This window comes from Limulus polyphemus, unplaced genomic scaffold, assembly GCF_000517525.1.
Source record: "Limulus polyphemus unplaced genomic scaffold, Limulus_polyphemus-2.1.2 Scaffold4486, whole genome shotgun sequence".
NCBI classification, from domain to species: Eukaryota; Metazoa; Arthropoda; class Merostomata; order Xiphosura; family Limulidae; genus Limulus; species Limulus polyphemus.
In genome coordinates, this window is record NW_013670096.1 from 67,214 (window position 1) to 79,746 (window position 12,533).

Sequence of the window (12,533 nt, forward strand, 5' to 3'; positions counted from 1 at the left end):
AGCAAATACAAAAAAGGCATTTAACCCACAAAGTTCACTGCATTATTAGCCGTGGAAAACTTTTGAAAAAAGATCAAATATTACTAAATAATAACCTTTTACAAAAGGAAAATAAGGTGTGATGCAAAAACAAATTGTGTTTATGCTCTGTTTTTGTAAAAGGATACAGAGACTCACAACACATGGCAGTTTCTTCACTTGCCCAAACAACGCTCGTTAATGAATTGCTAGACTTTAGGGTGGAAGTTTTAGTATCTATAACTTCTGTGATACTAAAAAGAAGTACTGATTTCAAAAATAGAAAGTTCTTATACAGTGAAAATTTACAAGAAGTAACTCTAGCTTCTGATTTTGTGTGGTTGTTAAGCACAAAACCACATAATGAACTCTCTGTCCTCTATTTACCACAAGCACACTATTTTTAACATCGTGATCCTGCAGATTTACCACTGAGCGACGGGAGGAGGTTTGTTTCTAGCGTTCTATGTAACATAATTATAAAGATCTTATTACGATATATTAGTATTCTATCGTAATATGGGGCATATGTGAAAAAACAACTTGCAAAACTGAAAACAGAGCAAGAGGCACTGGTTTTTAATATTATACATTTTCTACAGACACATCCAGAAATTTGATGGTGTGCTTTACATATAAATACAAAAAATACAAGTAACGTCCAATTTTTGGAGTTCGTAGTGCTGCCACCTACCTAACAGTGGCAACATTTATCAAAGTGCTAAAGTAACTAAATCAGTAACCCAACAGTGGCAACATTTATCAAAGTGTTATAATAACTAAATCACTAACCCAACAGTGGCAACATTTATCAAAGGGTTATAATAACTAAATCAGTAACCCAACAGTGGCAACATTTATCAAAGCGTTACAATAACTAAATCACTAACCTAACAGTGACAACATTTATCAAAGTGTTATAATAACTAAATCTGCAACCCAACAGTGGCAACATTTATCAAAGCGTTACAATAACTAAATCAGTAACCCAACAGTGGCAACATTTATCAAAGTGTTATAATAACTAAATCAGTAAATTACTAAATATGTAACTCGTTACAGTTTGTATACTTTAGCAATCAAGCTTGTATCACCAAGATAACTCCTGTAAAGTAGTATTTGCCCTGGAGAACTTTATAAAGAAATTATACATCCCATCCCATAGTAACCAGCTATGCATCCCACGATAAGCAGTTATACATCCCATACATCCCATGGTAACCAGTTAAATTTTTGGGCACGTGCTTTAAAGAATGTTGAGGCTGGAATAAACGAGTATAAAGGATTAATTCTAGTCGAAATTTTGTTATGCAGTTAGGTAGGAGAAATGTTGGTTGAAGCTGAGAGTGATCAGAAAGTGGTACCAGTTTCTAAGGAATATGTGGGTTATAGTACTCTATTTCATTAGAAAGTGTTGGATCTTTATAAATTCCGCAAGCATAGAAACTACATAACTCCTGTGATTGTGAAAAGTTATAATCCGATATATGGGAAACAGGTGCAAGATTAGAAAGAATGGGACTGGTTCGGTATGTACTTGAGAAAATAATATAAAAAACATGAGTTCAACGAGTAAGAAAATATCAGGAAATAGGAAACGGAACTAATAAACCGAGAGAAGCGAAGGAAGAAAGTAATACGCTGGCAATAAGAAACTAAATCTATTTCTAAGTCTATGTGTTATTGATTACCAGTAATAAACAGCAATTTGTTATTGACATCAAGCAATAAGAAACTAAATCTATTTCTAAGTCTATGTGTTATTGATTACCAGTAATAAACAGCAATTTTTTATGTTTACATCCAGCAATAAGAAACTAAATCTATTTCTAAGTCTATGTGTTATTGATTACCAGTAATAAACAGCAATTTATTATGTTTACATCAAGGAATAAGAAACTAAATCTATTTCTAAGTCTATGTGTTATTGATTACCAGTAATAAACAGCAATTTCTTATGTTTACATCAAGCAATAAGAAACTAAATCTATTTCTAAGTCTATATGTTATTGATTACCAGTAATAAACAGCAATTTATTATGTTTACATTAATATCTGTCAAGTCCTGATAGAAATAAGTAGAAACTAAACAAATTTGAAAGACACAAGAAGGGAAAGCGAAGTGCGAGTACAGATCAGTCGTAATAAATTAACACGTGAACTAAACTGTAAAAGTGTCAATAGATTAACACGTAAACTAAACTGTAAAAGTGTCAATAGATTAACACGTAAACTAAACTGTAAAAGTGTCAACAGATTAACACGTAAACTAAACTGTAAAAGTGTCAACAGATTAACACGTAAACTAAACTGTAAAAGTGTCAACAGATTAACACGTAAACTAAACTGTAAAAGTGTCAACAGATTAACACGTAAACTAAACTGTAAAAGTGTCAACAGCTGCTTTATTCACAAGATGCGAAATGTTAGAGAAATTTAGTGAAAAGAATTTCTCAACTTTATGTTCAATCGCAAAGGTCTACCAATATTCAAATATTTCGTGATGTCTACAAAAGCGTCCCGGTAGTACAAAATGAAAGAAAGATTAACATTAAAATCAAATTAAAAGTTACAGTTATATTCTTCTTTCTTTCTAAAAGTAAAACATCTATAAACTTTTCGAACCAAAATTTTCTCGTGAAATGCATATATGGGAATGGTAAGAATTCTGATTAATGTATTAGTAAACAGATATACTAGAGCGAATAATGTTCCAGACAAAGTACGGTTATCATATCTGGCTTCTTGTAACCACATAGTCAATATTCGTGGTTCAGAACTACGTTTTAAATGGACGACACTGGCACGCTGTGAGCAATATAGATAACAAAATATGGATTTTCGGGGCGCAAATAACACATGTCGTTCACCACAAAACTCGTTAAAACAAGTAAATGTGATTTTGGTGTTACAAAGGTGAAGTCGTTAAAAGATATGTGGTCAACGACGTTTACTAAGTTACCAGAGGACTACAATTAATGGTAGATATAACCTTCACGTCTCTTCGGTAGATGCACTTTTCTTATCAATGAGAGAGATAGTATTCGCAAACACACATCAGAAAGAGCTAAAACTAGCTGAGAATGCATGGCCACAGCAAGTTTCGAAAATGCTGATATGGTGGAAACCAACGGTGACAACTTCAGAGTTTCCATTCATGACTTAATTCAGGTAGTAACACAAATATTTAAATAACTGCATTTATGGCTAAGATCCTTAATTTGAATCCCAGAATATATTACAGCCACGAAATCTAAGCCATTTTAAAACCACATACGAAAGTGATAAACAAACATGCCTGAGTCAGTTGGGTTTTTTACGAAAGATGATTGTTGTTATGATACATTCAATTAAGTTAGTTTAATCGATGTGACGCTTAAAATCAAAATCATCAAGAGTTCGAAGTTGAAAGCTTTTATGACATTTACTTATAAGCAAATTGCTGTTTTTATCGTATTTTATCTGAGTTAATTTTGAAACAGCTCTTTTTCTCTTCTGACATTGCTTCAATCCAAGCAGTATTTCTGAGACCCCGAACTTCGATTTCACTAAGCCTACGAAGTTTGATTTTTTTTTTCTAAAAGTAATATATTACAGCCTCACTATAGTAACCTAAACGGGAAGAGTATGATTTTTTGTCTCAGTACTTTATCTTTATCTCATTTAGATAACCTAAGCCTAAAGAGTCTAATTTTTATCTTAGCAATATCTTGTGGCCTCACTTAGATATCCAAAACCTATAAAGCGTCATTTTGTCTAAGTACTGTACGAGACTCCTGCTATACATAAAAACAAACATTTTCAACTGAAATATTCTAGGTATAATAGGCCATAGTTATTATAGAATATTATACACCAAACACTTGTATGATGTCATAATTTAAGTAAGAAAAAATTAAAGTTAAGATTTTTTTTAAAACGAACAAAACATGCCATTGTTCAGTGTTCGAGCACTGCTTTAATTTGGATAATAATTTTCAATGGTCAAACTTTAATTCAAAAAACCTATGTAAATAATATCTAAACTTTTTACACAGTTTCTTTACTGCAACTTACCATTTAGCATTAGTTATCATTACCGCCTCTTAGTTAAAGAGATGTCCCTATCTTCGTGCCATGAATTATCAAAGAAAGAAATTCAAAATATTTACGTAAGTCAGATGATAAAGTCAAATTTGTGGTAACTTATTCAGTATTTGTAACATGGGTTGTTATTAAGTATACAAAACGTTAGTGCTAGTATGGATATGGAAACATTAAAAACGTCACAGTTTCAAAGTTTATTAAGAGTATTAAGTTAGAAGTGAAACACACAGATTTCATTACACTAAATGTACAAAACTCACTAATACGTCTAATGGTTTTGTGGTACGACCCTCAGCACTAATCAGTTTATCTAATTATTTCATTACGCTAAATGCACAGAACTCACCAATGCGTCTAATGGTTCTGTGGTACGACCCTCAGCACTAATCAGTTCATCTAATTACTTCATTACACTAAATGTACAGAACTCACCAATACGTCTAATGGTTCTGTGGTACGACCCTCAGCACTAATCAGTTCATCTAATTATTTCATTACGCTAAATGCACAGAACTCACCAATGCGTCTAATGGTTCTGTGGTACGACCCTCAGCACTAATCAGTTCATCTAATTACTTCATTACACAAAATTCACAGAACTTACCAATACGTCCACTGGTTCTGTGGTAGGACCCTCAGCACTAATCAGTTCACCTGTCTGAGTTTTTGTGCTATGTCGCTTGTACACAAATGTAGTGCCAGCACCCTGGTAGTTGCCCGTTGGGTGGATAGCCCAGTTTCCGTTGATGACATATTGTCCAGTCCTTGTCCTGAGGGCTTAAACGACACAAATTTACTGATAATTGTGTTATGATTAAATACACTGCATAACAATCCAGCCAAACATATCGTGTCGTTAGTGTTTTGGTTTATCAAATATGTGTTTTATCGATATATTTCACTTCAAGAACGTTTATTATTTGATCTCATTCTTACTTAGTATTTATTTGTTATTTCTTTGTAACAAGCATAGTTTACACTTTTAATCTTGTTTTTCAAAGGTCTCTTGTTTACGAAAATTGTTTAATCTATTAATCCTTTCATTACAAATAGATTTTCTTAGAAACACAATTTTTTCATGACTTACAGTAAAACAAGCTTAGAACCAACTGATTGTAAAAACTGTGCCTCTATTATAAGCATTTCTATCATTTTATGACATTTTACCTGATACCGTGAAATAGTTTGGTGTGATTCTGATAAGGGGCTATCAGGTTGGGGCTTTGCATGACGTGCCCAATAAGCAAATTAAAAGATGCTATATCAAACTTTCACAGACAAATCTAAAAGAGTAACGAGCAGCTGATATCGTCTAGAAGTTACTGGTTCATTTTAAATTGGCGTGATGCTTAAGACAGTTGAGATGGGGCATATCAATTCATCAGAATGATACTTGTTAGATCTCACGCGTGATTTACATAGTAATAAACGAAATATGGGACAACACCGATAATTTCGCAGTTAAGATTAGCAAGTTTTTGGCACAGACAGCGTAAAAATCGTTTTACAGCCCTATTAAAAGTAATCGTGACTGCAGTGGAATGAGGCTTTGCAGTCGGGATGACTGCAAATGTCTTCAATATTCAACGCGTTGGAATCTTATCGTCACCCAGCACACCTGATTGAAGCTTTCTAAATTATAAGGAGAACCATTATAAATTAACAATAGTTCAAAGGGCAGACATTTGTTGTTTCTGTGTCACGATTGTAAATTTGTTTGGCCGCTCTTGCTGGTCCTGCTCATAAAATCTGAACATAAGCAACTTTGATTGTTTTGTTTCGTATTACTAAAACTATATCTCTATGTGAAAAAAGAAACTTTTTTTTTGTCAAAAAGTGTTAAGTAAAAAATTTCCTAAGATGATAAAACGTGAACAAAACTTTGTAAAATATGGTTGAACAAAAAAATCAAAGTCAGAAGAAAAAATTGCATTTATTGCAAATTTAAAATTTTACTCAAAATATTGTCACTCTAACTAATTCAACTGTCCAAAAATATGAACTTACGTTTTGAGTAAATGTTGGATTCCTTATGCATTCAAGTTTGAATATTAATGATCGTTTAAGATAATTTCTGTAGTTCTACACACTGTACAGTAATGTGATATATTTCAAGTTCTGTGTAAAATAAGTTTGTAGAATTATAAATCTCCTTGGTAAAAATATTAAGTAAAATAGTTACTGCTTTAATATTTATTGCATTCTATGCAAATATAAAATTGCATAACTGAAATACAAGGTTCATGTAGCATAGTTCGCTTAAGTTAAATAAAAACGTGGAACAGAAGAGTCAGCAGCACAGAAAGTGGGACAATATGGAAAATAATCAGTTTTTATAAATATATATATATATATATCCTAATGAGAAGATAAGACATATGTTTGAATATTGCTGAAACTTTGAAATTTACTGCATGAGGAGGAGACGCAATATTATTAACGAAGTGATCAACTGTCTGGTTCGAGGAAACAGTGAGATAATATAAGCTGGGAAATAAGAAAATTCTAATTTATCAACATAACTGGAGCTTAAAAACACTGTTATCATCGTGCTTAATTGTGGTTAAAAAATCACTTTATATTTGGCAGCGTTACTTGTCTATTTTTATTTAAAAAAAGGTTACGAGTTTGATGTAGAGTAAGTGCAAACTTGTCAAAGAATTGAAATGTTTTACAGTAACAGTTCCAAGTATAATATTTAAAGACACTGGGTACAGGTTTCTTCTAGATTGTTTTGTTTGTTTTCAAATATTCACATAAAGCTACTACTCAAAATATATCTACGCTAGCCGCCCCTAAGTTTAAGCAGACAGACTAGAGGAAAGGCCGCTAGTCAATATCACTCACCGCCAACTTTTACAATACTCTTGTCTGACTGAATAGTAGGAGTTGACCGTCACTCTTAAAATGCACTCACTGCACCAAAGTGTACAGAGCCATTTTTATTTTTGCGATAACAAGACGTAAACACTAGATCCTCAGATCTATAGTCCAACAAGCTCCGCCACTATAGAACTAGGTAGAATTCAAAGTATGCTAAAGCAATAAATAAAAAATGAATGCAACGGGATAATTAGAATAGCAAAAAATGACACATAACAGAAACTTAAAACCTGAAATATAGTATAATTCAGGAAATGAATTCGTGTACTTAATTTCGAATTTAAAATAGCAAATAGATATTAGTTACAAGATTATTATCATTGAATACTTATTATTCAAGATGGCGTTCTAAGATGCTTCTTTTACTTCGTGTTCACAGCATTATATATAAAGCCATTGAAAGTCATGATGAAATATAGCAAATTTATGTGCTTATCAAAGACTGATAGTTGTTAAATTAGTGCTTTATGGTTTTAGAAGACCCAAAAAGAAGTGTATGTGAAAGTGATAGGGTTAGCAGTGGTACAAAAATAAGCTCCAGGTTTCTGTTGTATACAATTTTTCCTTTTGAAATGCCATTCTTATACTTCATATCCACATTTAGTGGACACTTCTTAATGTCAGTGAGTTATATCATTGTCAACTTTAATGTGGTGCTGGAAAAACGTACAATTACTAGTTCGTTTTTCGTAAAAGAGACAGCAGAAGTAAGTGAAAAAACAACGTTCTTAACAAGTGTCGTATATATATATATATAAAAGTATTTGTTAATATTAACAATTTTCGTAAATTATATGTTACATATACCGAGAAAGAAAAGGCATTTTACAGTAAGATTGTATTTGAGCATTCCTGGGGACGTTATGAAGTCCACATGCTAATTTCTGGTATAGATATGAACTCTTGGAAATACTTAACGAGGCATGTGAGGGAAAATGACATAAGACAGTAATACTACAAGAACACCACCTCTTTGTCGTGTGAAAACGAACAAAACTAATATACAATCACGTGCTGATAGATTATATTGTGTTTGGTTGTTATTCAATCAATCAAACAGTAAAACATCACTATAAAAAATCTACAACAGTACAGACAGATATACTACGCTAGGAAGTAGTGCTAGTATAACTCCAGCTATGCCTCTCGCTACTGAAGTACCACATAAAAGGTTTTCGGATATACTACGCTAGATAGTAGTGCTAGTATAACTCCAGCTATGCCTCTCGCTACTGAAGTACCACATAAAACGTTTTCAGATGTACTACGCTAGATAGTAGTGCTAGTATAACTCCAGCTATGCCTCTCGCTACTGAAGTACCACATAAAAGGTTTTCGGATATACTTCGCCAGATAGTAGTGCTAGTATGACTCCAGCTATGCCTCTCGCTACTGAAGTACCACATAAAAGGTTTTCGGATATACTACGCTAGATAGTAGTGCTAGTATGACTCCAGCTATGCCTCTCGCTACTGAAGTACCACATAAAAGGTTTTCGGATATACTACGCTAGATAGTAGTGCTAGTATGACTCCAGCTATGCCTCTCGCTACTGAAATACCACATAAACGGTTTTCGTTGGTCATAGATTTTCCAAGTTAAAAAGTGCGACAAGACTCCATGTTTTAGTAGGAGCTGTATGCAAAACTTTCAAGAGATTTCGTTAAACTGACACTATTAATAATAGAAGAGGCGCCGAAAAAAAAAGGGATGTTAAATATATCGGGACATATCTTTACAACAATCGAGTATAAACCTTGCTGTAAATACAGGTTCAATGTTACATCGAGAACATTAATATACGCAGTAGCACGAAGTAATCTCAACGAATGTGTAGCTGCCAAGAAGAGGTAACCAAATCAAAAGGTTCAAATGGGAATCGAAACACAAGTAGCGGATTGATCAAAGCTAGAGATGTGTGTTCTTTACAGATAAAGCCAAGCTATACTTTTTCGGCAACATTTAATCAATCTTCAACAGCGAAAAGGAACACTGTATAATAATCAATGTACATCATCTACAGTGAAAAATGGAGAATCAGTACAAGTTTAGGTTAGTATCTCAGACTTTGGTGTTGGTGATCTACAGAAAATTGATGGTACTCTGACTTCTGGTATTTCTTCAGGTACACTCCTCATCGAGCAGGGCTTCGTCTCCTAGCAAGACAATAATCGCAATTACACAGAAAATATTTTAAAACGATATATTTACATTAAAGAGCCCGATGAAACACTGACACACATGTTCTGAAACATGAACATTCCAGAAACTATACGAACTTAGATAAGAACTGAGAATAATAAAAGCCGACCAAACAGCTTGGCTGAATTATAAAAGGTAATATAAGGAATTTGGAACAATATAATACAAGCGTACATCAATAAACAGCATGAAGAAAATGTGTAATGTTCTATGTAAGCCAAGGGGCTCTACAAAAACATAAGGGCATTGTGTACCCGTACATTAATAAACGGCATGAAGAACATGTGTAATGTTTTATGTCAGCCAAGGGGCTCTACAGAAACATAAGGGCATTGTGTACCCGTACATCAATAAACGGCATGACGAAAATGTGTAATGTTCTATGTCAGCCAAGGGGCTCTACAGAAACATAAGGGCATTGTGCACCTTACTCACTCTCTTTTGCATTTTCTATGATAATGTTTTGTATCATTAATATATTCACCATTACTCAGTTTTTAGTCTTCTATGTGTGTGTCGCTTGTGTCTTTCCATAATAATTTTCATTATAGTTTGTGTAAAATAACTATTTCTTTTAAGTGACGTGGAAATGATGTGGAAATACATATATATACGTCATTGATGGCACCCTGACTGTTGACAGGCACAAAAAAAAATATTTTCGATCATGTAATTCCTTCAGAACAACACCGTTTAGGTAAGGATCCATCTTTCAGCAAGTCAGTGATTCCATGAAGTACAGAATAATTTCAACTTAAAATCACAGCATCTTCTGATAATGACATCAATAAGTCAGCACTGAATTCAAGTGTGAATACAAAACTCTGGGTAGAAAATGCTTATTAATCAATATATAGAAGTCACAAATAATGATTAATTGTACTGAATGGTATACTTAATATTAACAAAGTACATTATTGTTATATAATCTACAAAATAAAAGAGAATACGTTTTACAATACACGGTTATTTTTTATTCCCTATAAATAGATTAGTGCACCTTGTTTATATGCTACCATAAGTTTATTATTTTATAAAGAGAAACTATTATGCCAAATGTCCTGTATTACTCCCCACAAGTCAGCCAAGTTGTTTGGTTGCCCAGTTTCCATATAAGCCTATTCGGAGGTAATCATATTAATACTGTGACTTTATTCGGGTCAAGCCATGGTTGTGAATGTTCCATTGACCTCTATTTTCTCAGGTATAGTTTCATCATATTTGCTGCATGTTTAGATCACCGTCTTGCGCAGCACGTCTTATTCCTGAAGAAATGGCATGATGGATAATAATAATTTCTTTGTACTTGTTAGTAACCAACGTAACAACAATTAGGCTTAGATGCAGCCACACTTGTACATACTTTATCGTAGATTTTTTTTTACTTTCTCCATCGACCAAACTATCGCTGGTCGTTGCCAAATAATTTAAATTTAGATTTGTTTGTAAAGAGCACACTCGTCCAGCATTGCTCATCCAGTTGTTTGTAGTACATGCTCATTTCAACCTTTTGGTTTGGTTTTCTTTCTGAAACAGTGGTTTGGAGCAGCAACACATCCTTTAAGACCACTTCATGTTAATGTGTATCATTCTTTCCTGAGGATAAAATTCACTTCTTTACTTGCAGTTAGGTCATTTGTAAAATCTCTACCGGATTGTCATGTATCACATAAAGAAAAACCCCTGAGTTACTTAATATCACTTTCGAAGAATTTGGGCTTTCTACTTCGACAACTTTTATTACCAACAACACGGTTTTTGAGTACCCTCTACCAAGTTTACCTACATTTCCTGCTGAAACATTAAATGTTGACTCAATCTGTTGAATTGGGTAGTCTTTACCAACCAAAACTTTGTTTTATATACATGTTTATCTTGTGACAGTTCTTTTCTGGGAGTTAGGAATGCATTTACCCAAGTACTGTTGAAAAATTAACTCTATGTGCTTTGATTGGCGTTATGCTGATGTGGCATTGTATGATTGGTTAGGTGAAAGCCAATCGCAGTGCAAACTATAAACAAGTAATTGTACTCTATTGCAGCTCATATTCAAACAATAGAGAAAGAGTGATCCCATAATATCTGTATTTTATACACATAGTATCTAATGTTTCCATTGTTATTTCCAATATTATATATATAGAAATATATGTACCATTCATCACAAACATGTATATATACCCATAGATAATAAATCTTTACACGCGGATGTTTTCTAAATTTTCGTTTTGATATTCAAGTAGGATATATTCTTACCTCTACTGGATTCCTAAGTTAGATCTATGTATGTAATATGATTTTTATGTTGTAATAACTTATTTCTGTTATTAAATTATAATAGATATGTTAAATAAAGTAAGCTAAATACATACCAAGGTAGTTTCTACTCTGACGAAGTTCAGTGATACTAATGTTGCACGCACCACGTGGGATCCTGGCGATGAGATTGTAACCTCTTGGTAAACGAGGTCTTGTAAACAAACCAGAGACAACGTCACATGTGTTGTTTTTTCCTCTGCACATTCCACATTGTTTCTCAGAACTGTCTATTTCACACTGTACTATCTAGAAAAAAAATGAGTCTATTTGCAAAAACAGTTTCCAAGAACATTAAGTAGTATAATGTCAAATATAAAAATCCACCCAGTTTCACCATGATAGACAACTATTACGGTGATATTTTTTCTGTGTGCTAAAGGTCGCTTGTTGACACACAAATAAGCTGTATAAGGTTATTGATAAATATATGTTTGTAATAATGCACTACATGCAGAAACAATAACAAAATAATTGAAACAGAAAATCATTAATTGTAGCTCTTTTAGTTAGAAAAACTCTATGTTATGCCCCTGAAAACTATTTTCTACAAATTACTTTATGCTGTGTGCACACGTACACAAACACTTATATCGATAGAGAAAAAATTTAGAATTCTCGGTTTAGAATTACCACTTTGATGTATGCCGTGTATCCATCAACGTCAGCTAACAACCAATAATGCTTTCTAATTAATTAAACCTATTGCTTTTAAGAGGCTTAGAGATGCTTTTTTATGATTAATTATCTATTTAATTTAAGTTCAGTTATGTACATCTTTAAATTATATAATTATAATTAATTAAAGTTGGTTTTATCTCTGTGCCGTTTCTCTAACATTTGATTTAAAACAAAATTGGAATTGTTCCAAACAATCTCGCAATATTTTTATTTATTTTGCTACGTTTCCCGTAACTCTTGGAAATATACCAGTACTGTTACTTAAGTCTTCGTTTAAGCCTTGTTAGAAGTTTTGTGTTCATTTCTAAAACGGTTGTCATTATGTGTTCAGATCTCACAAGTACATG

At 33.0% G+C, this 12,533-nt stretch overlaps 1 protein-coding gene across 1 annotated transcript in view; it reads right to left on the minus strand.

Moving 5' to 3' along the window:
* Nucleotides 1–11,761, minus strand: part of LOC106471236 (thrombospondin type-1 domain-containing protein 4-like) — a 39,120-nt gene extending 27,359 nt beyond the window's left edge. Inside the window, exons 1-2 of the mRNA XM_022399858.1 lie at nt 11,562–11,761; nt 4,709–4,881 (exon numbers count right to left, since the gene is read on the minus strand). Coding sequence (XP_022255566.1) covers nt 4,709–4,881; nt 11,562–11,712 — 324 coding nt within the window. The 5' untranslated portion in view covers nt 11,713–11,761. The remainder of the gene's footprint in view (nt 1–4,708; nt 4,882–11,561) is intronic.
* Nucleotides 11,762–12,533: the final 772 nt, after the last annotated feature.